We start from the raw sequence: 21,622 nt of genomic DNA on the forward strand, positions 1-21,622 counted from the left end.
TAAGTAGCTGGTTGTTTCTTATTTCACCAGTGTCCTTGGCCTGGGGCCGGTCGTTTGAAGCAGGAGCGTTCTGCTGAGAGGAGGTGTGTGCCACAGGGGGATTCTCAGCCTCACACCTGGCAACCAAACACTCGCCAGCCTGCCCAATGCACATGGCAACAGTCCATCTGGGTGGACATACAGAGTGGCCTTTCCCAGCTTGTATGTACGTATGCGTGATTAGCGCTTCATAGTATCTCTGAGCAAACACTGTCATCAGCTGATAAATACTAAAATTCTAACATAAATACAAGTTCACAGGTCACCATGTAACTGAGGCCCCTGCAGGAGCTCTTAAACTGCCCAATCCACCCCCACCCCCCACCCCCCAGGTGTGGTCCTTACACAATTGCCGCTTACACCGAAACTCAATTGACTCAAGTCAATGGACCTCAGCTGCACTAACAGAGGGGGGGGGGGGGGGTTTCAGAAAATGAGACATGGTCATCTTTCACTCTGACTCTCTAACTGTTATATGAAGGAGGAGTATACCATGTGGTCTCCTTGTGCTCTCCCCCCCCCCCCCCCCCCCCAACATGCACACAGAGAAAATTCTGTCCACGTCATTTCCACAGTGCGGTGCGAGTCTGGTCTGGGCACTTGAGCATCCTAGCCAGCCCCTGGAGGCGGGCAGACTGCCGGGGTTTTTCCTGGGGTTGGCTGTGACCTTGGGGACTGAAAGGACTGAATAGGTGGCTGGGGTGGTTGGTGGTAGGACACGTCCGCATGGGTCTGGAAGGCTCCCACGCCAGCTGGACGCGGCGCTCGGAGCGGGAAAGCCAGGAGCGGGTACAGGGCTGGAGGCAGATTCCGGGGGTTATACCTGCACGTGTGGGCCCTGCTGAGCCTGCAGGCTCTGAATGCTGGAGAGGATCTTCTTCTGATGGCCCACCAAAGTCACGCCCATCTTCCCCAGCTCGCTGGCAACACACAGGAGGGGAAGAAAAACAAACAGGATGAAAATATTTCTTGATAGTAAGAGTTATGAAAACTCAGCGTGAGAGAGACTTTAGCGTGGGTAGCACAAGGCCTTGGACTTGGGAATTACAAACCCCTGTGGTTTACTTTATATTCATTAGAAACACTCAGAGCCTCTGACAATATTCAGTAACTATAATATACACCACGACTGTGGCCATATTTACAAAATTCCTGGCTTTTACAAAACTCCCAGGCTTTGGCACGGAAAGACCCCAGACTCCAACACATTTGAAGAGGTCATGATTGAGATTTACCTGACACTGATGTAGAGGACAGAATCCAGGGTGACGTAGCCAGCGCTGGAGAAGTGATCTTTGTACTGAGCCATCTTAATGGATTCCAGCCAGTCCTCCACCGTGCTGACATCAGGCTCAGGGGTGCCTGAATCCTCCCTGAGGACAAAGGGGAAAATTCATTCACTCGCAACATCCTCATCATCTCACACAGACAGGATGTGTTTTAACTATGGCTTTTTTCATGTGGTCACTGCTCTGTAAGCACTCAGAGTAAGGACAAAAGGAGGCATAATTTGTCACCTCTAGAGTAAGATTTCAGACAGACAGTAACTGAACCTGGAAATGACGTGACTAGAGTAGTGTTTCTGCTATTTTTATGGAGGTTTTTTTGTATTAGGTTTGTGGGTTTGGAAAGAGGGATTTGTTTCAGCTTCCGTTTTTACAGGAATGAGTCAAATGTTGCAGACACATGTGGAGTTTGCAAGAGGAATCCAACAAAGGCTTCACGTGAACGGGGGTGTGGAGACAGCTTCCTGAAGTTTAGGCTTGTCTGTGTGTGTGTGTACACATGAGTGTGTGTCTCTGTGTCTGTTTTTGTGTACAGTGGTTGAAGAGCAATGAAAGGCCTTGTCCTGAAGCCAGGACAGCTGACATCAGGCCTCCCAGGTCTTCCAGGATACCTGATTACAAAGCAATCCCTGTCCCAAACACACACACACACACACACACACACACAAACAAACACACACAAACACACACGCACACACATACAACACATGCACAGAACTTCTGACCTCTCAAAACAGAAAGGCGGGCAGTGCTTTTCACCAGTATGAGAGAAAAATCAGGTGTGCTGCACTCTGATGGTAGTTAGCACTGGCTAAACAAACCTGCCCTAATCTACCTCCTAATTGAGAGACAGCGCAATCAGCTCCCCTCCAAACCCCCTCACCAATCCTGCTCCAGCCAGAGGAGAACCAGGCAGGGAGAGCAAATACCAAAAAAATCAATTTCTCAGTTCCGACATCTGTTTCCAATCTATACCACCTTACTATCTCATCTGCACAATCTCGTTTGGAAATCATTATCTCCATAACCATTTACTAAACCCCGTTTGACTGGCAAACTGGTAGGCAGTCCTGAGCCTAACAGGAAACATCATGTTACATACAGATTCCTCCATCATGCACAGATTGACCAACCTGAGGCTGAACTTTACCATAAAAGAGAGAATGAGAGAATGGGCCACCCATCTCCCTATTGGACAAGGGTGCCTCACCAGACCGTGCCATTGGCCAGCTGCTTCAGGCTGCTGGGGTTACGGATCAACCGGTCCAGGGCGGTGACGATCTGGCTGAACTTGGGTCTTTCGCCCCGGCTCTTCTCCCAGCAGTCCAGCATCAGCTGGTGCAGCACCACGGGGCAGTCCATAGGCGCCGGCAGCCTGTAGCCCTCATCTATGGCCTTTATCACCTGGGGGGGATAGTCAATCTAGGTCAAGTGCCTCCAGCACACATGCCTAACTCTTTGCTGTGAATCAAATAAATACTGATCTGAGTTTGACGTTCGCAGGCGCAACTGGGACTGAATTCATTTCTTTTTTCCCACTGAAGACTGTTTAAGAGAGAGGCTGAATTTCCGAGCAGGCTGCTATAAGCCGGGCCTTATCTCATTTCTTTGCATTCAAGGACACCGCTGTGAGCATGAGAGTGAATATGAAGCAGTTACATGCAAAGCTAGCAATTAGCCCAACTCTGCCTGCAGGGTCGGAGCGCCGCAGAAACTCGGATGCTGTTGCCATGGTAAGAGGAAGGGAACAGATGGGTTTCTGTTTGATGCCGTGAGGAGGACTTCCAAAATTCTTGTGCCCAGTCCCAATAAAAGTGGCAGCTTTAATGGGCAAGCAGAGACTCTCTCCCACTGACTTTACAGGCACTAGTTTACCACTCTAACTACACATCAGCTTATTGGAGGGGTCTTCTAAGTTGGAAATGTATAACGAAAAAAGCCTTTGATGTGGAAACTCAGTTGAGAAATAACTATGATGGATTTCAATTCCTAATCTCTGGTCCATGAACAGAAAGTTGGTCCATGAACAGAAACCAATAAACGTCTACCAAACCTCTTTCAGATGCATTTGTACTTTTTCACTAGTAGCAAACGGGTGCTCTTTGGGTGAACTGCGGTGCGGAGGAGCTAAAAACATTTGGTCAGAACTCTTCTCTTGCAGGCCGATGGAGATCTGTAGAGAGGCCAATAATGGTCCCTGGCACAGCTCACAGCTCTCAGATTTCCTGATGCTTCTATCACAGTGAGCAGCAAGAGCCTTGGGAGGTCTGGCTAGTCGCTGCGCTGTGAGCACGCATGTTTATGAGTGTGAGCGGCTGTGTGTGAGAAACACACATGCAGACAGACAGACAGACAGAAAGAGACCAAAAGAGAGACAAATGGGGAAGAGAGAGAGAACAGAGGGGAAGCTAGGCTAGGCTAAGTGCAGAATCTATCGGGTTTGGGGTATTCAGGTTTTCTCTGGAGGATTTATTATATACACTGTATCTGTGCTGCTGCAGATGGTAGACTGAGGAATATAACCACATCCTCCACTGAACTAACTAAACTGTCCGTATTTGAATTTCGAGTATACTCACGTCTTGATTGGACATCTCCCAGTAGGGGCGCTCGCCATAGGATATCACCTCCCACATGACGATGCCATAACTCCACACATCACTGGCTGAGGTGAACTTCCTGTAGGCGATGGCCTCGGGGGCTGTCCACCTAATGGGAATCTTGCCCCCCTGTGAGAAATGAACAAACAAAAAAACACCACTCACAATAAGACACTCTTCCCAAAACTGAATTCTTTGGTAGAATCATGTATTAAGAGTGTCGCCCAGTGTTAACTGCACTAGTTTATGCAATGTTGCATAGGACACCTAAAATCTTACATCTGGGTAAGACCCAGTCTATTCCTGTAACATGAGAAGAGGAGGGTGTCTGATAGAGTCATGATAGATGAGTAGATGTGCTGATTGGCTGTGAGTTTCAGCTGTGTGAATCTACATATGTGCATGCTGGGAGAGGGGGTTGTTTGTTTGTTTGTTTGTTTGTTTGTTTGTTTGTTTGTTTTCGCTATCGTGCATCAGAGAAAGAATGCGAGAAAGAGCTTTTCTTTTCCCCGCTGAGCAGAGCAGTGGAGGCAAAAGCCTCATGAGTCCCAGTCACATAATAGTATCCTATGGCTTACGGTACAGCTGAAAAAGCTGAGCTGGTCTCATTTAACTAGTTAAAAGTAAACTCTGTACTCCTGTTTTCTGTGTCCTTCCTCCCAACATACCCAGGGTGTCACAGAAACGTATTCAGTAGGGGCGAGTGGCTCCGGATCAACTACTAAAACCTGCAGGGAGTCTCTTTCCTCGTTCTCAATCCATGATTTACTGCTCCTTTTGTCTCTATATTTCTTGGCCTAGGCAGGCAGGCTGGTGATGGGACTGCGAGGGCCTGAGGTAATGGATAGATGGGGAAAAAGATCCTCCGTGAACAGCCCCGCTGCCTGGCTAGTAGCTACTGTGCTAATCACACCTCCTTACTGTTATCCCCAGCGCCAATGTCCCAATGCAAAGGTACCATGTTTGGCCAACTGATGGCCTGTCCTAGCCATTTACCCCACAGAGCCCCGGGGACCAACACAATACATCTCTGAAGAGAAAGAGCTTTGGCAAAATAAACTACCCTCATCTCTCTTTCTCACTAGCACTAACACACACACACACACACACACACACACACACTCACAAAACGTAGGAGGAGAAGCGAGGTGCAGTCAGTAAAAAGAGTTTGTAGGACACCACAGTGAAGATTCTGCGGAATAGGCTGTATTCTCCTGGTTTCCTGCTGAATGCATGCATAGCTGTCCATCACCTCCACAGCCTGGAACACTTTCAGCAAACAACCAGTGCTGACCTAATTCCTGCACTACAACTGGATCAGGGCCCCTTTCCGTTTTGCTTTCGTTTTGTTCCATTTCATTCATGCTGGGGGGCAGCGAGTGAAAGGATAATTAGTGTTCTAAAATAAGGCCTTGCCTTGGCAGCAGCAGTACTGGATATATATATATGATAATAGGGGATTTCACCAGAAAAAAAGACTTGCATGTAAAGTGTCCGGACAGGAGAGCCCACGGACGTGAAAAGAGGAGGGAGGAGCAATGGCTGCATGGCCTGACGGGAGTCGAGCCTCTGAGACAAGGAGAGAAGGCGGAGGGTCATGTCTCTCACCCTGGTGGTATATGCTGCTTCCGGGTCGTCCTCCAGCACACGGGACAGCCCAAAGTCTGACACTTTGCACACCAGGTTCCCATTCACCAGGATGTTGCGGGCCGCCAGGTCCCGGTGCACGTAGTTCATCTCGGAGAGGTACTGCATGCCGGCTGCGATGCCACGCATCATTCCCACCAGCTGGATCACCGTAAACTGCCCGTCATGCTTCTACACGGGGGGCCGATACAAATACACAGCAAGGGCTTACTTAAGGGTCCCCACTTAGAGCCCCTAAAAAGGTATTGATAAGTGCTCATTAACATAACAGCTGGGATGAATGTCTATGTATAATATGGTGTGTGTGGTACACAAAAGATTCTGAAGCATGGAGGCTTTTCAAGGCAAAATGGTTAACAAATATATAGCTGCTGTTGATACTGTGTCATTGGCATATCATCTAAATCATAGATAGGGAATTGTAAAGCTATTTTCAATAATAAAAAAATTATAATAAGGTTACACACCCACTGATTTTTTAAGACAAAACATTTTTTTAAATCACATTTCCAAATCCTGCTGTGAACTAAAATATAATATCTATAAAAGGTGCTAATGGAAATTTTCATTTCAGGCTCTAAAATGCGCATTTATACCAAAGAATGCGCTTTTGTGCATTCACAGATCTGTTGGTAAATTCTGAGAGTACAATGTGTTTCCTGCCTTCTCTTTCAGCCATTCAGAATACTCACTGTGAGACCTGTCTCCGCACTGAGCTCAAAATCCCTGATTGGGATGTCGGTGTAAATGAGGCTAGAACCCATTATCGTCCTCATTTTCTCATCTCTGTGCTTTTGTTTCCTAATTTTCTTATTGTTGATCTTGCCTATGTGCTGCCCGGAATAATCCAATGCTTTTTTTTTTTTTTTTGCTGGTAAGTAATTCTTAATTCATAAGCTTTCTGATTAAACTTTTTTTTTTCATGCTTATTGCAGGAAATGAACTATAGTGTATAATTACATCGGCTTTTTCTATGAGCAACAGGAAAATATGTGTGGTATTTATAGCCTATGCTTACACACCAGAACTGGGCATCTTGTCATTTCTTCTCTTTTATTTCTTGATAACTGACTGTATTTCCACCTGCATGTTTCACACCCCTCACTGAATAAGCCCAGAGAAAAGGGGAGCGGAGAATGCATCAAAGCAGCGGTGAAGCCTGGCCTGGTGCCTGCTGGGCGCACTTGTCGTACTCTGTGCAGTTTCCTTTTTGATTCCGAACTGACCTCCGTTTTTCGCTACGGAAGAGAACAAGCCGCACTCACCTTCAAGAATGAATCCAATGAACCATTCTCCATGTACTCTGTTATTATCATCACAGGCTTACCTACAGCGAGGAAAGACAAAGTTAGAAACAGAGCGAGTGAGAGAGAGAGAGAAAAGGAGAGGCAGAGAAAAGAGATGGAGGACAAACAAAGTTTTTTTGGAATCAGGTTTCTATAGCAGAACATGATAAAAGCGTTCTATTGAGACCAAAAAGACTATCACTTTATGTTCTATATTTAATTTATTTCTAAGTGGACAAAGAAGAATGGCTAGATAGTGTAGCAGCGCCCTGCCCCAACCCCACGACACAAACCCCCAGCCTCTATTCCTCTCCCTTCTACCTGCTGCCTGTTACTCATAGTGACAGCCCCTAATCAAAGCTCTCAATAACAGTCAGGCAGATAATTAGAGTGAGCCGTCCTCGGAGAATATCTTTGTCCAGAAATACTGTGAATGGTAATGAGTTCCTATGGAAAGACAAGGGGGTGATGGGGTATGGGGGGTGGGGGTGGAGAGAAAAAAGGGGGGAGAAGGGGTTGGGAGGGGGGGGGGCAGGAGAGTTGGAGAGAAGGGGGTGCAAAAATCTCCAAATGGGAAAAGTGTTCACTTCTGCTCTGCGCAGGCAGCTGCCAGCACCACATATGGGGCCGAGTGGGGTTAGGGGGAAAGAGAGGTTCACACCTGCGTGTCACCGAGTGATTAAAAACGCTCCCCTGATTCTGCTGCAATAACAGCATGTCAATCAGAACAGCGCCAGCCTGTGCCCCCACCTGCGCTAAGACACTCCGACAGGACCGACTGCAGGGCTAATCCACCCTGTTTATCGTAGAGGGCTGATGGGAAAGTTTCCCTGCACGTGGCCCCCTGAGCCCCAGACACACCTCCTGCCATTATCACACATCAGCACGGGACCTAAAATTAAGCCCTGAGTCACCTCATCCATAAGCGTCAGAGCTGTTCCCTCTATCCTCCATGCTGGCCCTGGTCTCACTGCCTGCTCTCAGCTCTCTCATTACAGGGTGGGCATTTTAAGGTCAAAAGGAAATTACATAGAGGCGACACACATCTATGTTTACACAGTTCGTGTCCAATGTGTTCAGAGATGGTTATTGCTAAGGTTAAAGTCATAGCTGAATTAACTGCATTACATTGTTATTGTTCCCCTACACTGCCAGAGGACAAAGAACTACAGACCAATTTAACCCAAGAAAACCCCCCCCAATCTATCTCATTATAGAGTTCAATCCTTTTGCCTTGGCATGTGTGTGTGTGGACGTGAGTGTGTGTGATGTTCAGCTGAACTGGGCTTGGCACGAGTCTCCAAGCTTTCACTGTTAGTAAATCATAGTGGGTTTGTCATACTTGTTAGACAGAAAATCGCATGGGAAGCATGGCGTGGTCAGAGAGCCATCAAAATTAATTTGGTGTTAACAAAGCAGCGTGGAACAAATTTGCTCAGCGGTAAGGCAGCCCCATGTCCATATACACACCTCCTCTCCTCTACCTACTTACACAACTCTGGTCACCCTTGCAGCCAGTGGAACATAGTTGTGTTGATGACTGTGGCAGGAACACACACACACACACACACACACACACACACACATGCACTGCTCCCTAATGCCTCTTTTAGCATGATCAGATGAAGACACAGAGTGCATGTTTACATTTCATGCCTACAAAAGACAATTTCTTAAAGAGTGGCAGAAGACTGTGATCGGTTCCTTATGAAAATAGCTCTTCCATACTTGCTGGTTATTATGGCGTATGATTGATGTACAGTGAAGTGGCCAGTACTTTTAAGTGTGCTATATAATTACACTGTCTCACCTAATGGTACAAGGAGCGTGATTAAAACAGAACAATGAGCAGACTGGGTTCCACTGTGCAGCTGGCTAAATCTGCTGCCCCTAAGGACATGGCGTCTTTCTCAGTCAGAGCTTTAGACATCGGGCTCTTTGTCAGACCAGCACGCAAGTAACAGAGGCAACAAATGGAGTGCAGAATGTCTGAACATGATTTAAAATTGTTCTAAAATAGTGTTTTTATAGTGCACTATTCTATTCACCTGATTAGGAAAATTATCATTGTCAATTAGGATTTTGGAAATTAGGAAATTAGGAAATTAGGACAATTAGGAAATTGTCATTGTCAAGTGGTAAACTAGCAAACTGATAATCAAATAAACTCATTACTGAACGCAGCATGAATTTCGATGATATTTTTATGGATCTGTTTGTACTGCCTTTTGGGACACAGACCAATCCTTACCGGTATTTTTGATAGAAATCCACTAATCCGGGGCCTTCTCTGGTCTGGATCAGGAGCCTAAAGTAAAGTTTAGAGCGAAAAATAAACCTAGCGTGTTTTTTCGGCCCCCCTTCCTTTGTCCATACAGCAATCGCTGCTTCAAGGTCATAACCCCTCCAAACAAAAAACCCTTAAAACCATCAGACTCAGCGGACACCGATGCATGTGATCAGATTGGCGATATCCTACTAATCTCACGCTTAAGAGCACAATGGATTTATAATGGAGATGATGACAGCTCAGTGTTTCTGTTAAGAAGGGCTGGGGGATATAGGTCTATTCTGGTTCCATTCTTTCAGCTGCTGCCCCATTTGCATTACAATAAGCTCAATCATGGTCTAATTTTTCTGTCGAAGGCGATAATGATACAGCGGCTCTTTAAGCCCTGTGTAATGTGACAGCCGCATTTCATATTCCAACACAATTACGCTCCCGCTCTCTGTCTCCTCCTTTCTCTGCCTGTCAGCTAGCATAAACATGGGCCAGCCTCGCCTTTCTTCACACTTCCCCTTCTCCTTAAACGCTCCTCCGACTGTCAGAGGAGCAATGGCGCTCCCCTGGCCAGCAGAGGCGTTGGGATTGGCAGCTGGTTGCATAACATGCCGTGCCGGGGTCGCTGACCTCCCGGTCCCCCCCATCACCCCCCTGCCCCGGTGCCATCGGGCTGCTCCGTGACCTGTGAAATTACACTGACACTCGGCGCATGATTCTATCTGTCATATCGCACCCAATCAACATGCAGGCAGACAAGGACACACTTTAAACCCTGCAGCTGCGCACGTGCATGTGCAGCCTGGTCCTCGATGGGGATTGGCTAAGGCTGCCATGGGTGATAACAGGTATGCTGGGTGTTAAGTAACAAAGGGCCAGTCCTGTCAGCCTCGGGCTTACATGCATTCCCAGTGACACCTTTAATATATGTTGATGGCAAAGGTTGCTGTTAATGAAGGCTGCTAATCCGCATTACCGAAGGAATAAATGCGCCAGTACACTATGATGTTCAGAGTAGCAGTGAGTCATTTAGAGTGGTGAAAAGGTTACTCTTTCTCTGGTGATGAGAGAAAAAAACTGATTTGCAGTGCAACATTAATATAAAGTGTTTGGACAAATGTGAACTAAAAGGCCACAATTTGCATTAGTCACATTAGTCAGAGGAACTGACGGAGAACACTGGATGGCTTAATGCTTTGTTAATATACATGACTTTGAATATTCATTCTCTACAAAAATCCTACGTCCAATTACTTGTTTGTGCTATCAATATTTATGGAAGGGCCATGAATATGGATAGCCTTAAAAAAAGACAGTTGCACCGTTCAGCAGTAGACAGAGAGAATAAAAGCTGAATAGTGTCCTCCGAATGTGATGCACAATACATCTCTTGTAGAACACTCCATGGGAGGCCTTGAAGCATCTAACATCGCAAAACCTCAGTAAGCTGAAAAATGCAAGAGCAAGGTTCACATTGTGATAGCACCCATCATTATCACTGCCATTATCCCAACTGAGTAATAGGCACCAATTTTGGGTCCCTTGGTGTGCTGTTCATTAGTGCTAAATTCCTAATCTGTCCCATTGTAATGTAAAACGGGAGAGGAAACAATGTGCTTGAGAGACATTGGTTAAAAATTTCTCCTCTGTGTCTCTTTGACTAGAGACTCACTGTAGCTTTTTATGTGCTCGCCTTTAGAAAATCATCAGAGTGACATCTTTGACATTTTCATCTTTGACATTCACTGGTCACCTACAGTGATAATCAGCTATGATAAGGATAGTCTAAAGCCCATTGTACATCATTTGTATTCTGTTTAAGTAGGCCAGTTTATTACCCATATAGCAAGGCTCACATAATACATATTCATACTAATGAAATATTCATTTTGCGCATGCTGTTTATTGCTCAAGATAAGGCAAGGTCAAGGATAGCAGAGAAGGAAGAAAAAAATATTTGCACTTTACACATTTTACATCTGTGCTACAATTCATCAGATTTCAAGCAAAACATCTTGGGTGTATGCGTGCATGCGTGTGTGTGTATGTGTGAATTTATGTGCTCCGTGCGCATGTGCAAGCTGTCACTCACATCTGGTCACGACACCCTCCAGACGGATGATGTTGGGATGGTCGAACTGGCCCATGATGCTAGCCTCACTCAGGAAGTCCCGCCTCTGCTGCTCAGAGTAGCCCGCCTTCAGACTCTTAATGGCCACGTGGATCTCCCTTCTGCTGGGCAGTCGCAGGCGTCCGCTGCACACTTCACCAAACTCACCTGGGAAGAACCAGGGCTCAGTGCCATTTCCCAGCCTCCCCCCAAACCCAACCCAACCCCAACCCCCATCCCCCTCAACCCAACCCAAACCAACCCCAATGAGCCCCCCCCCCCCCCCCCCCAACCAAATGAAACCCAACTCCAAACCCCAGTGGTCCTGTACTCACCGGCGCCAATCACCCTCTCGATGCGAATGCTGGAGACGTCGATCTCCTTAGCGAAGTCCCGCACGGCCTGGTTCGGATCCTCGTACGTGTGCGGGTGGATGTACGTCCTACTTCCAGGTAGCTGGACTGTGGCACGGGAGCAGAGGCAGCAGGAGGGAGGTTAATCGCGGCACGCTCGCCGGCGGCAGTGGCTGTCCGTTAGGGACACGTCTGTTCTCCCTAACGGACGGGCGTCCGCCATGTTCGCAACCTCATTAAGCATTGTCTTTGGCAGGCAGGAAATGTGTCATTAGAGAAAACACACATTAGGCAAGCGAAGTGTTCAGCGCCATCGTTTATCAGCAGACACAACGTGGGGAGCTGCGGGGGGGAGGCAGCTCACGGAGCCTTCACTCCCTGACAAACACTACCGCTTGCAAGAGCAACATGCTCTCTCTCCCTGAAGAGAAGGGCCAAGCAGCAATTACCCAACGGCTTTTCTAACGGGCGCAAGCAACTTCACTGGGATTTCGACTCTACGTTGGACGCACTCATAGCAGGTCCAGAGACACCAAGATGAGAAGGGCCATGATCTGTGGCTCCCAGCGCCTGGCTAAGGCCTCCGTTACTGGAACGCCACAGTCGGCTTGAGAAGGCGGCAATGTGACACCATCTCACCTCGCCCATGCTGGAACTGTAGTTTCTCCTCCTCGGGCTCCTGTTTGGCTTTGATGTAACCGCAGTGCCTGAAGCAAGAAGTCACAGCATGGATCACCCATACAAAGAAAAATATCCAAACAAACAAAAAAGAGCGACACTTCTGCATCAAGCTTTTAATGTTGATGCATGATTTCAGTACTCATAATGGCTGCAGTGCTGTCTTATATAATGGTTTCATGGTAGGCTGATTCTAGACCAGCTGTCTCATTTGACTCCCACATATATTAATTCATCGTCATAGTAATGATTCCATTGGTATTTTTATTGAGCAATATGCTGTGATATTGTAAAATTATACTATCAGGTCTACTGAGAATTCACAGTCATTATTTGTGTTATGTCCTCCTTTCATTCAAAAAAATACAGTCACTGAAAAAAGACTGCATGGAAAGGCCCCCTCCCTCTGACCCTGTGGTCCCTCTCATACACAAAAGGTCATGAATGAAATAACGCATTTGACCCTGACTATGGAAATTCATAAGGGAGTAAGGGCTTAAAACTGACGACTATGTTCATTATTGGTCTAATCCTCCCCACGACGGAGGCCATGACTCTCTCCCCCCTTCTTTCCTTTAACAGATCTCCCTGGCAGAAGAGCGATTATGGAGCCTGTGTGAGTAAAACAATAATGTGGTGAGACAGGAGCAGTCTGAGATGGTCAGAGGGATGGTCAGCGGAGGGGGACCCCACGCGGGCGAGAGCAGCCGCGCGTTCAGTGGAGCCTAGGACTCCCACAGGATCCCGGTTTAGCGCAGCCGAAACACACCGGCGAATGCTAACGCGCACGCCGCCCAGCATACCACAGCTGATCACAGAGAGGCGTTTGGGCGGAGGCTAGCCGTTCCCTCTGCCTTCTGCGCCGTGTGGCATTTGCTGCACAGCCTCGGACTCAGATGACTTCCTGACATGCGCTAGCCCCTGTAGCCAATCCTGACACTATAATTAGAATCTCTGGTTATAGCCAAGGACCTGCAGTCTGTCAGCATGACTGTGCGGTCTGTGCGGTGACATTTAATTATGTTTAGTCTGGGTATTGACTCGCCCTGTGTTGCTGTGTTGACACAGCTGATCGGTAAGTGTTTTGGGCTGAGCTCCAGAGCTCCAGAGACTACGTGGTGCTGGCCTAACTTTAGAGCCCCAGGCTGGGGCAGGCCTCTCACCCAGCCTGGGGAACTATTACATAATGAGGAGCCTGCTGATCTGGGCAAATCTTCTAATCATCTGCCTCTGATCTGGCCTGTTGCTCATCCCAGCACAGCTGGGGACTAGGGGTGTGGGGCTCGTTTGGAAGGAACATGGACCCGTCTGCCAGGGGTCTGGAGGTCCATGTGTGTGGTTTCCCCTTCAATGGTTTTAATGAAGGGAGGGGTGTGTCACAGGATCTCCAGAGAGACCCCACCTGTTTAGCATCCCCTATCCTACCCCTCCTTGCATGCCTAAGGCCTAGTGTGCATCTGTGCTCATCATACACACACACACACACACACACACACACACACACACACACACACACACTAGTATCCGTCCCATGTGAAAAGCTCTATTAGCAAACATGCTTGCACAGAGCTGCAGGCTTTGCACACAGTCAGGGGAGGGGGGGGGATGTGTTTGATTGAAGCATGTGGTAATCAGGGAGGATAAATCGGCACTCCTACCAAACCACTCGCTCTCCGACCTGCCCTCCCACCCCCTGGGGTGCCAAACACAAACCCTCCCCCTGCACCTGCTGTACCCCAGGCTTGTGCGCTGATGAAACACTTCCCTGTGACAGAGGGGGGCCCAAGAGGTTCCACTTAGCAGGGGGGTGGGGGGTGGGGCTACGTAAATACGCTTGCTCCTCCCCATTCACTCAGATGCTGAACTGAGTGTTCACTGAAAAATGTGCTGCTATTGACGTGAAAATATCAGACAATGAACGTTTGGTTTGCGGTTAACATATTTCCTCTTCACCATCTATTTTGTAAATCCCCTTTGTGAGGAGATATAGACATCATGCCAAGCAGACCGCTGAGTGGCCTTTTGTCTTTGACCGAGTTTCTCTTGTTCGGCTTTCCTTTTTGTCTTTGCCTCTGCACGTCTCTCTCTGTGTGAAGTCCTCTATCTGCAGGTAACAATCACGGCAGGAGAAGGGGCATGCACGTGCTGACACAGGGTTTCAGTTATTCTTCCTCTGCGTGAATGTGTGATGTTCAACAGCTTGGGTCCACCACAGAGTGAGGGAGAGCGAGAGAGAGAAAGACAAGAGAAACAAAGAGAGAGAAAAAAGACAAAGCCAGAAACAGAACGAGAAAGAGAACGCACAGCTCATGGTTTTTTGTCCTTCAGAAGAATCGCGTCTATACCAAAACTACAGCAAAAGGAGTGATCTTATCTCTCCGCTCCATATGGGAAGCAATATCTACAAGTGACCCTACACAGCCATCCATTAAAGGTCTCAGCACTCTAATACACAGTTGGGCTGAGGGGTCTAATCAGCTCCCTGAGCCAAAACGCCTCTTTCCCTGGAGCCAATGGCACAGCGTGGCTCAGAGCAGGGAGGTGGGACACCATTAGTGTGCAGCAAGTATGCTGGACTTGCTAGATTTGCTGATCTTGCTGGACTTGTATGTGTGGTGAATGCATGAAAACAGGAGCAATTAGTTCCCAGCTCATACAGCTGGCTGGGGTTATGGCGTTTGCTGGTCAAAGAGAGATACAGCTTTTCCTACACAGAATGACAAGTAATGAAAAAAATGTTTGAAGTCATTTAATGCTTGGAACAAAGACAAAACCCATCTTTGTGAGAGCTCGTTTAAACCAAGGTAAACACAACCAGAACAGTGTTGAAAATTGTGTGTGAACATCAAAAAAACAACATTAATAAAATGTTAGTTGTACTAATGATTTATTTGCAGCTGAAATTAATCATGGCCAGCAGAGATTAAAGCTATTTGATGCTAATTAAGTGAAACAGTGTATCAATAATAGGATGTATTATGCATGAAAATGGTCTCATAGGTGTAGATGCAATACATGCATATCAAAGGCCATAAAGAGACAGATGTGATCATCAACAGATGTGGACTGTCTGGTGTTGGCCTGTGACATTGTCACACTAAGGATTTGTGTGTAAAGATAAGCTATAAAAATGGCCTATATACGATACAGATAAAAAAATACATAAATTTTATTCATGAAATATGTTAATGTATAATTTAAAATACATTAAATAAAAGTGTTTGGAGAAAAGTATCCCTGCAGACTCTCTCTCAGAGGAAGTGAGCCCAGCCCCCGGAGATGTGCCTTTAAACCTTTATCCCCTTTGAGCAATAGGGAATTGATTTCCGTCAGCCTGGCTCATAATGAAAGGAGGAAATGATGATGTCTTCGGAGTGAATCCACACTCCCATAAATCCGCAGTTCCTCAGAGAGGTGTTCAAGAACACTGAGGCCAGCTCTGGGCAGCGTTCATTACGCTAATTGAAATGCTAAAGAAACACAGAGGGCGTGGCGGGTGCGGCCTGCCCTAGCGGGGATCACACAGCATGAGCGCTTCAGTCCCAGCGCCCTGCTGGAGAAGCTTCCGCAGACGCCTCCGGATCCTTCCGAGTTGGAGTGAGTAGATGCATGAATGAAAATTCAATTCATGTCACGGCTTTTTGGTGCAGTACAGTTAGGGAGGCAATGAGAGAGAGAGAGAGAGAGAGAGAGAGAGAGAGAGAGAGAGAGAGAGAGAGAGAGAGAGAGAAACAAGATTAAAGGGTAGCTGGTTTAAGCTCCAACAAAGAGCACCAGCATAGATGGAATGGCCAGATGAATGCGTTTGGAAAAGTACAGACTGCCATAATGTTCACCCAACATCTGCCTTTTAGTATGTTTATGTCCTCTGGGAGTGCAGCAGTCCTCTCTTTAGCCTTTTTTTGTGTGCGATTGGTGTATGGGTGTCTGTACTGAAATATTCCTCTATTACCGCACACACATATGAAGTGATTACATAGTGTGAGTGAGGAGTGTTGTACAGTCACTAACCCCTGAGGAAATTACAGGTAATACCTGCTCTACATCAAGTGTCAAGGTCCCAGTAAGCTGCTCTATATGCGCACTATATCCGCACTGCTCTAACACACGGTGCACAATCACCAAGCTCATTCAACACCCTCCGTTCCGTCCCAGAATGTACACACTGATGGCACTTAGCGCTATTATACCTCCCGGCCCTCCATTCACGATTACATTATGCTGAGAGTTCTCCACCATGAAGGCAGCGGCAGTGAAAGATGTGGAATCGGCCTACGCTGACCCGGATGCTCGTTTTTTTTGTTTTTTTTAAAAACTGATACCGTTTCACGTCTGGGTTGATGGGTGCCCACATGTAGCCGTCCCGTAATGGCTTGACATGCTGCAACCTTTACTTCTAAAAGCAAGTGACTTATTTGGTCGCCTACATTGCAGCAGAACAGCCCCAGGCTGTGATGTCATCAGTGTCCTCCATAACGTAGCATGCAATTTCCTGTGCACCACTAAGGAACAATTCACTGCTTGGAGAAGCTGGAAGAATTTCATCACTTCCTTAGACAAGACCTGTGCAATAGCACAGTGTGAAGCACATATATCCCCAACAACATGGGCATGGTGTAGTTTGTAAAAAGTACAATGGTGTTTGAAACCCAAAACACACTCCTGACCACTCTACCCATCCCCAGTATAGAATTGTCATTATTAAAGTATAATTCACTATTAATTGGAAAATGGAAAATAGAGATTTCAATTCAAAGGGGAAGTGTCTTAAAAACCTGCATGAAAACAAGTATCAGAACACATGCAGAGTTATGAGATACCAATCAACATTAAACAAATAAAAATTTCACAACTTGTTAAAGTTGTTAAAGTTGTTAAATGTTGACAGTTGCATGCAATAATGACATAATCTACAGTGTTTATGAAAAAGATGTGGAAATTATTTCATTAGGAGCCTAAATTCATTGACTCTCCTGTTTTCAGGACACAGCAAACGATGTCACTCACAAATAATGTGGCTGCATGTTTCAATTAGAAAGCACCTGCACGCAACATGGCCACATTTAGCAAGCATGCCGGAACATTCTGTGGAGGCAACCGATCAAATGCCTGTTTCGGTGGAGGGTGACTATCATTCTCTAATTGTTTTCCCAAGGAAAGCGCGAAGTAGCGGAGCAGTGCAGGATGATGCGCCATCTGGAAGTGCTATCGGTAGCCAATCAAGGGGGATTTTCCTGCCTTACATTAGTGGTGAGAGAATGCTGTCATAAATTTCCATTTCTCAGAGCTCTGCTCCATGCCAAAACCAACCATACCTACAGACTCATTCATCCTTCTGTAAGACCAAAAGGTAAAATGAAAGGACAACAGACCTCTAAAGCAGACTCACTGTCATCGGACCCAATGGAAAAATGCAGGTATGCAACTCAGGCCTGTGTTTGCACATCAGAAAAGATGATATTTTATATCTTGCAGGTTGCTCTGGAGTTGTAATTGACACCCTGCCCAACCAAAGCTGAATCTAAAACCCAACATCCTGTGTTCAAAATGTCCACCAAAATCGAACTTTTCCCGTAATGAAAACAAAAAAAAAGAAATGTGGATTCATTGACCTAAAACTGACAATCCTGATGCTTTGTAACTGAAGGTCTCTCTCTCTCTCTCCCACAAGAGGTTGGAAACAGCTGACGGCATTCCAGAGCCTACATATCAAATAGCAGTTAGGGCGAGATGGAACCCTATAATCTGGTGGCTAGGTAGTGCGTGTGATTGAAGTGTTGGGTTGGGTTCTTCCATCGCGCCGGCCTGGCCCGGGTCTCGCTCCACTGCCTGCCACGGCATGTTAGGATCACAGCAGCCCCTGCTGTTCCACATCAACGTGAATCAAAGCTGTGTGTTTACTGCTTCCTAGAGGGTCTTTCCCTACACACACATACATCAACAACGGACAAGCCTCTGTGTAAATACTTGAGCTTTGCCACCGGTGACCGGGACAACGTCCATCCTGTGGGCCTACATAGATTTGGGAAGATGAAGAATTCAGCCAGAGCAGGCTAGCATCATGGAGCGAAATCACAGCCACTCAGAGGCCTTTGATAAAGATGGGGAAGAACAACAGTAAAGTAAAATGCCACATTGCTCTTTGATCGACCGAAAGTACATCAAAAGCCGATTGCCCCATACGCTACCTAACCTGCGATGGTCCTTTGTTCCTCCCTCTCTCTTTCTCTTTCTCTCTCTCTCTCTCATTTGCTTCTCTTCTCCATCTTGCTCAGTCATTTCTCTCTAATGGCCTTCATCGCTGTCAGCCCGGTAGCAACACGTTGCTTGCCTCCATCCATCCATTCATCATCTCTCTCTCCATCTTTTAGTCAGATCCTCAAGCGTTTGCTTTCATCTCCACAGGTTACTAACTGCAATCATGGGCCCTTCCGATTTTTTGGCTGGTCTTTTCATATCTTCATGAACATACAGGGACAAAGAGTGAAAAGGTACAAGCTTTTTTTTTTTTTTTTTACTTTCAGAATTTTTTTCTAGTCTTTCATAAGTGAGTGTCATGGCAAAAGAAAAAAGAAGATGCACACAAAAATAAGCTTGTAAGACATCTGCATATGCACATCCACATCCACACACACATGCACATATACACATCCACATAAATATGCATACACACATCCACACAAGCACCTTCATTGACACTTACATTCCATTATATTAGTGGCTGTGGTACTCAACTAGTAATCAGAAGGTTGCCAGTTCAAGCCCCACCACTGCCAAGTTGCCTCTGTTGGGCCCCTGAGCAAGACCCTTAACCATCAATTGCTCAAAATGTATTCAGTCATAATTGTAAGTCGCTTTGGATGTAAGATAAATGTAAATGTTTGCAAATTCCTAATTCTGCTAAAGAAACATTGGTCATGTTTGTCATAAGCTTCACTACTTTACAATTCTGCAGTTCACCACTTTGTTTAGACTAATGAAGTTATTTAAAAGGACTCTTGTAGTTTGTAACAAGTTTACAGACAGCAAAGTAAAGAGGTGGCAGTAGATGTTTCAAATATTTGCCCAATCTTGGAAACTGCACGTTAACTGGGGTAAAACATTGCACCATGTTTTCCTTAAACCCTGAGAGAGTGTTGAGTGAGGAGAAGCTAGAGAAGGAATAGCACCGTGTCCAACACGGATGCCTTCAGCCTCTTACCTGCCGCTGATCACGAAACAAGCCACCAGGAGGATGAGGAAGACGACACCTCCTGCTATGGACACAGCCAGGATCGTCTGCTGGTTCGGGTCCCCCACTGCCAACACGTCTACCAAGGAGACATCAGCCAATCACACACATTGATCTCCCAAGACCCCCCACTTTACAAATGACTGCAGTATATTATACAAATAAACCATTGTTTTTTCAGGACCGGTTTCTCATCTGTGAGTGATATTATTTATCAGAGAGCCCACTCCTCTTTAGGTTCTATGATCATTTATGCTGCATGTGTGACTGGTAGGTACATTTGTTCAGCTTAACAGTGATCCACCTACTACTCCATCAGTCACTGTGTGGAGCCAGCTTGCTTTAAATGTTTCTTAAAGGGGGCCTATTGTGTTTTTTCCCCATTTTTCTCTTTCTTTTGTGTGTTATGTACCTTTTTGTGCATGTAAATGGTCTGCAAATTAACAAAGTGCAAAGCACACACCAGAGTGCCTTTGTGCAAAAAGAAATCACTTTTCTCAGCTGCTTGAAATGCCTCGTTGAAATTTCTGCCAGTGTCGTTGTCACAAGGTTGTCACACTTTCCATATTGCCCATCTACTGGCAAGCTTGGCACGCCCTCACACAACGCATTGCAAGTACTGGAGGCCAGGGAGTTAGTTTTACAGCCATGTTGAGAAGATGCTGTGTTCTGTGCTGTGAGGGCAAATGTCCTTTGTATTCTTCTGCCAAAGGTAGAATCACAAAGAAGTCAGTGGTTGAAATTTATTTTTACAACTGTTCCTTCCAATGTTCCAATTATTTTACTGTGTGTATGGCATTTCACAGAGGACTGATTCAAAAACCATGCACAGTTCAAGGCTGGATTTTTCGTACTCCTGAAAGGCAAGCAGTTCCAACATTGTGTGGCCCAGAGGAGGATTCAGGTTTACAACCTGTAAGTATGCAATATTATTTATGGATTTCTTGATGTTTAAAGCAAACAAGGTACCTACTACAAATGTCAAAGGGTGGAGTTGTTGGCTGTAGCTCAGCCGTAGACCCAGTGCCCAGCTGTAGGCTTCTCTAATGAGGCTAACAAGGCTAACCTAACAACTAATATTATGTTATAATAGGTTTGCTAATCAACTGCAGGCCCACATTTACTTAAAATTGAGTGAAAATATGTCAAAGGTCACTGGATCTCAAATAGCGTTCAAGTGTAAAGGTGGATATATGATTACAAGCTGTAATGTTATGGTCAAAATCCACTTCTCTCTCTCTTTTTCCCCCTTCCAATTGCTTCTCACACACTCACTCACACCCTCCCCCATGCCTCCTTTCTTTGACTAAATCTCTTCCTCTTTCCACAGTCTCTGTCTCTTTCTCTCAGAAGTAGCTAACCGGCTAGCTAAGTTTCACATTTTCACACATATATTATGCTGCCTACCTACAGAGAACTGAATGTCTGTTTGCAGGATCACAAGCAGTTTGGATGCCACCGGACACTGTAATGAGTTTTAGTATTTCAAGCACACCGGTGTTTACAGCTGCTCAGGACAGAAGGGTCTGTCTGCAGAATGCAAGCTGGGAGGAACGCGTAGGGGCGGAACCACTCTGGCACTTTCAGCCAAAGGGTGAAAAGAGATGTACAATATGAGAAAAAGAATGTGTTTTTGGAACACTGAAGCATGTAAATCTGTTCTGGTAGAGCCCCAAAATAATGGTATGAGCACTGAAAATGATCATAATAGGTCCCCTTTAATTACAGCACAAGTTATCACCGCACTTTAAAACAAACTTTCAAACAACATCCCTCGGACACCAGTCACAGCAACCTCAAATTACGTAGTCAGACAAAACAGTCAAGCAGTCAGACACCATGGAAAAAGAGATGGCACAGGGCTTTTCTAGTTCAATCAGCACGTGCCACATGAGGTAGTGTGCGGCAGAACCCTAAGAGATGCCGTCTGACAGCTCCTTGGCACTTCACAACGTGCCACACCCCCACAACAGGCTGACAGAGAGGGAGAAGAGGAAATCCATTGGGATTTAGGAGGAAAAACACAAGTAGTCACAACTAGGAAAGGGGAGGCAGCCAGAAGGAAAGGCAAGTGAAAATATGGCTCACGCTTTACTTTCAGGTACGTATAA

The 21,622-nt window shown here is 46.2% G+C and overlaps 1 protein-coding gene across 2 annotated transcripts in view; it reads right to left on the bottom strand.

The window, feature by feature from the left end:
* Positions 1-591: 591 nt before the first annotated feature.
* ek1 (eph-like kinase 1) overlaps positions 592-21,622 on the bottom strand; it is a 55,261-nt gene continuing 34,230 nt past the window's right edge. Inside the window, exons 8-17 of one of the 2 annotated variants that reach the window (XM_035526318.1) lie at positions 19,482-19,590; positions 12,242-12,309; positions 11,585-11,710; positions 11,232-11,417; positions 6,838-6,899; positions 5,534-5,743; positions 3,905-4,054; positions 2,536-2,729; positions 1,275-1,412; positions 592-959 (exon numbers count right to left, since the gene is read on the bottom strand). In XM_035526318.1, coding sequence (XP_035382211.1) covers positions 857-959; positions 1,275-1,412; positions 2,536-2,729; positions 3,905-4,054; positions 5,534-5,743; positions 6,838-6,899; positions 11,232-11,417; positions 11,585-11,710; positions 12,242-12,309; positions 19,482-19,590 — 1,346 coding nt within the window. In that variant the 3' untranslated portion in view covers positions 592-856. Of the gene's footprint in view, positions 960-1,274; positions 1,413-2,535; positions 2,730-3,904; positions 4,055-5,533; positions 5,744-6,837; positions 6,900-11,231; positions 11,418-11,584; positions 11,711-12,241; positions 12,310-15,510; positions 15,918-19,481; positions 19,591-21,622 lie in introns of those variants that run through there. The other variant, XM_035526319.1, reaches the window with a different exon arrangement.

The sequence above is a fragment of the Electrophorus electricus genome, chromosome 5 (assembly GCF_013358815.1).
Source record: "Electrophorus electricus isolate fEleEle1 chromosome 5, fEleEle1.pri, whole genome shotgun sequence".
Lineage (NCBI taxonomy): Eukaryota > Metazoa > Chordata > Actinopteri > Gymnotiformes > Gymnotidae > Electrophorus > Electrophorus electricus.